The sequence below is a fragment of the Camelina sativa genome, chromosome 14 (assembly GCF_000633955.1).
Source record: "Camelina sativa cultivar DH55 chromosome 14, Cs, whole genome shotgun sequence".
Classification (NCBI taxonomy): Eukaryota; Viridiplantae; Streptophyta; class Magnoliopsida; order Brassicales; family Brassicaceae; genus Camelina; species Camelina sativa.
The window spans coordinates 25,924,094-25,927,379 of record NC_025698.1 but is presented as its reverse complement, the minus strand read 5'-3'; the positions used below and the strand labels follow the sequence as shown (position 1 = coordinate 25,927,379).

General features: G+C 35.9%; 1 protein-coding gene across 1 annotated transcript; it reads right to left on the bottom strand.

Moving 5' to 3' along the window:
* Positions 2,027 to 3,280, bottom strand: LOC104742490 (coatomer subunit beta'-1-like). Its single transcript, XM_010463504.2, has 6 exons — positions 3,202 to 3,280; positions 2,870 to 3,082; positions 2,695 to 2,786; positions 2,482 to 2,598; positions 2,327 to 2,384; positions 2,027 to 2,237 (listed from the first exon to the last, which is right to left on the bottom strand). The coding sequence occupies exons 2-6, from the start codon at positions 2,933 to 2,935 to the stop codon at positions 2,163 to 2,165; spliced, it is 408 nt and encodes a 135-aa protein (XP_010461806.1). The 5' UTR covers positions 2,936 to 3,082; positions 3,202 to 3,280; the 3' UTR covers positions 2,027 to 2,162.

Sequence of the window (3,286 nt, the reverse complement as noted above, 5' to 3'; positions counted from 1 at the left end):
TGCTTCTCACAATCGGACTTTATGGAAAAGTATAGATTTAACTGATCTCAAACCAATAAGTTTAGATGATAATCCCAAAAAGGCCGAGTTTCTTCTACATCCTCATGGAGATAACCAAATTCAGCAATACTATCACTACAGATCTATTTCTGGACTACTATTACGATATACAAGAGGAGGATCTTGCGATCATTGCTGAGAGGTAAATTGCATCTCTATAACTGTGTTTTGGACAATATATATATCCTTAAAAGTTATGCAACTTGTATTCATTTCCTTTTTATGTTTTTAGAATGCCAAACATAAAAAAAATTGCGTTCCCGCTCTGGCGTGAACTTAATGAGAATTCGTTCCAGTTTACTTTCAGCAGGTGGAACTGTGGAAGAATCTCCAAACGTTGATCCTTACTCAACCTATGGAAAAACTAAATCTCGATTATCGAGCTATTGGAGATAACTGCAAAAGCCTCACTAACCTAAAACTTATTCGTCCACTAACCCGAGTTCTAGCTGAGCAACTTGTATGTAACTTCTCTACCTTGAAGAGGTTAAGTTTTCAGTGTACATCTGTATGCAATATAGCGTTATTATCACTCGTCATCAACCACCACAACCTCAAGATCCTAAACCTTTCACATTGCTTTTACGCGGAAATTAACGAAGAATTTGTCGATGAGGATGAGGTGGGTTTGTTACCCTAGCGAAAATATCGTACAAACTGGCACTCAAAACCTTGACGCATTTATCGTGTGTTCAAAAGACTGTAAGGTGTGTAAATAACTATAATAAGTATTACATGTTTCAGAATAAAAAATGGAAAACTGATGCGATTAAGGAACTTGAATTTTAAATTGTTAAAGGTTTGTTATGAATGTGTTATCGGTAAATGTTTATTTTCATGCAAAATCCCATCAACTTTGTTTTTGGCTATGTATTCGGTTTCTTTCGGTTAATTTTGGTTATATTGAGTAAATTTGGTTATTGTGGATCAAATTTTGGTTGGTTACGATTATCTATTCAAATATCCGAACCAAACCGAACTGAAAGAAACCAAATCTAACCGAACCAAAATTTCTAAAATATCTGAAAGGTTATTATATTACTATATCGACATTAATTGAAACCGAATACAACCGCAAACCAAAATGGAATGGTTAACCGAATGCATATGCAAGTAGTAGTTGCTATGCAAATGAAGCCGTACTGACCAAAATTTAATTCTAATATCAATAATGTTTTGTATTCTATGGAACTAGTTGTTTTCTCCCTTTCGTTAGAAGTAGAAATTGAAAACCCTCTTTTGTTTCTTCACTAGCAAGTAGCAACCAAAGTGCAAGGATAACAAATTCTTTCATGGATTAATTCATCATCGATCCACTATTTAATTAATATTTCACATGCATCTGTTTGTTGGGTGTTCTCCGGTTGTGCGGCCCGGCAATTAATCACTGCTGATTTAGTAGTGATGTGTTTAGTCAATGATATCACTACTCTATAAAATTAAAAGATAATTAAAAGATCTATTGCCATATTTAGGAGTTGAATTCTACCAAGACTTTAGTTCACACAATAGATTATTAAATATTGAATTAACCTAAATCGTAATGATTGTATAAAAACAGCAAAGCAAAATAAAGCAAAAAAAACGCAAGAGGCTTAGGGAAATACTCAGGTAATTCAGAATTTTACATAACTTGAGCTAAACTCCTACTCAGAGCTAAACTCGATCCTCTCTCGAGGGAACAACGCTATCTCTTTAATGGACAAACTCTGCTTCACACGTGCTTTGAGCTTTTTCAAGACTGAATTCTCATCATTGAAGTCTCCTCTATGTAATTTGCTTTGTTTTTCTATTTTATTTGTTGTTGGTGACCAGGAATAGTAGGGATTGCCATGCTAGCTGGAGAAGGTTTGTTTTTTTAACAAAATAAAAATAAAAATATAAAATATAAAAATATAAACCAAATTTTACTACGGAAATTATCTATGTAAAAACCATAGAGTCACATAGAAAGAACAAGCAGCATCCAAGAGGACCAAGACAGACTCATAAGTTTAGGGAGTAATTATATTTATGACCCACAAAGAAAAGCGACATAGCCCTCTCTTTCCACACCTACAAGGCTTGAACACTGGTTTGTGGGAAGGTAGCCCTCTCTTTCCCTACAAGGCTAGAACACTGGTTCCTGGTGGGACGTAGCCAAGTTCTATCCAATGTGCTTCTTCTTTAGCAAAATCCTGTCAGAAGATACGAATTGAATGAGCACAAGATAAATATGGGTACAAGTCATGGGAATCAAACATGCTTCTCAAAAGTACACACTAACCTCGAGCGTCTCACATTTGTTACCAGTTACTTCTAGATCTGCCAAGAAGCGTGCCACGCTGAGCAGGTATATGAAGATGACAATATCAGAAAGTTTATAACCACAACGCGTAAGTAATGATGATATAATACAAGGGAAAACACACTCTCGTATACCTAATACGCTCTTCCTCAGGAATTGAAGGGAAGACTTCAAGAGCCTGAACCAACTCTCCACGCAACACAAGTCTCTGGTACGCAATCAAACTTGTAGGTAAAGTGTAACCAAACAAGCTGTAAACAATCAAAGTTGGCAAAAAAAAAAAAAAATCAGAAAGTTAAAACGACAAAACATTCGTCAGCAGTGATATTTGTAAAACATCTGCTTACTTAAACTCTTCGTCCATTAGATAAACCCGACTTGGATTAGCGGGAGACACCATCAATGACATAGGACGAGGCAGAAAACACATTATCGTTGCCTGTAATTTAAGAGTTGTAAATACAAGATTGTACCTAACAAATTAAAAACACAACAATTTTCTTAAAACCTGAGCCTCTTTACCTCAGAACGACCACCAACACTGTAAGTAAGCTCACCATGCTCAGTGATATAGATAAAACAATTCATAACCCATACGCCATCTCGAACATATTCACCTTCGGCTACAGTACTGAGAGTTTTACCACCTTCGCAATTGAGGTCAAGGATTTTTAACGATGAATCACCGGCAATTGCAACGAGATCATCACTTTCAGAACAATATACATTCCGAGTCTGTAGCAAGAAAACATTAGCCGTGAATAGGAAGAGACTTTGTGGCAGAAAAGAGCAGTATCAATCTGCTAGTGCAGTTTACATTATTTATCTACACTTGTGGAATTTTAACAACTTACTTTGACGGTAACATCTACTCGCGAAATGACTACACATTTCTCCCAATCATAGAAGTCGATGAAATCACTTGAGCTCACTGCCAAA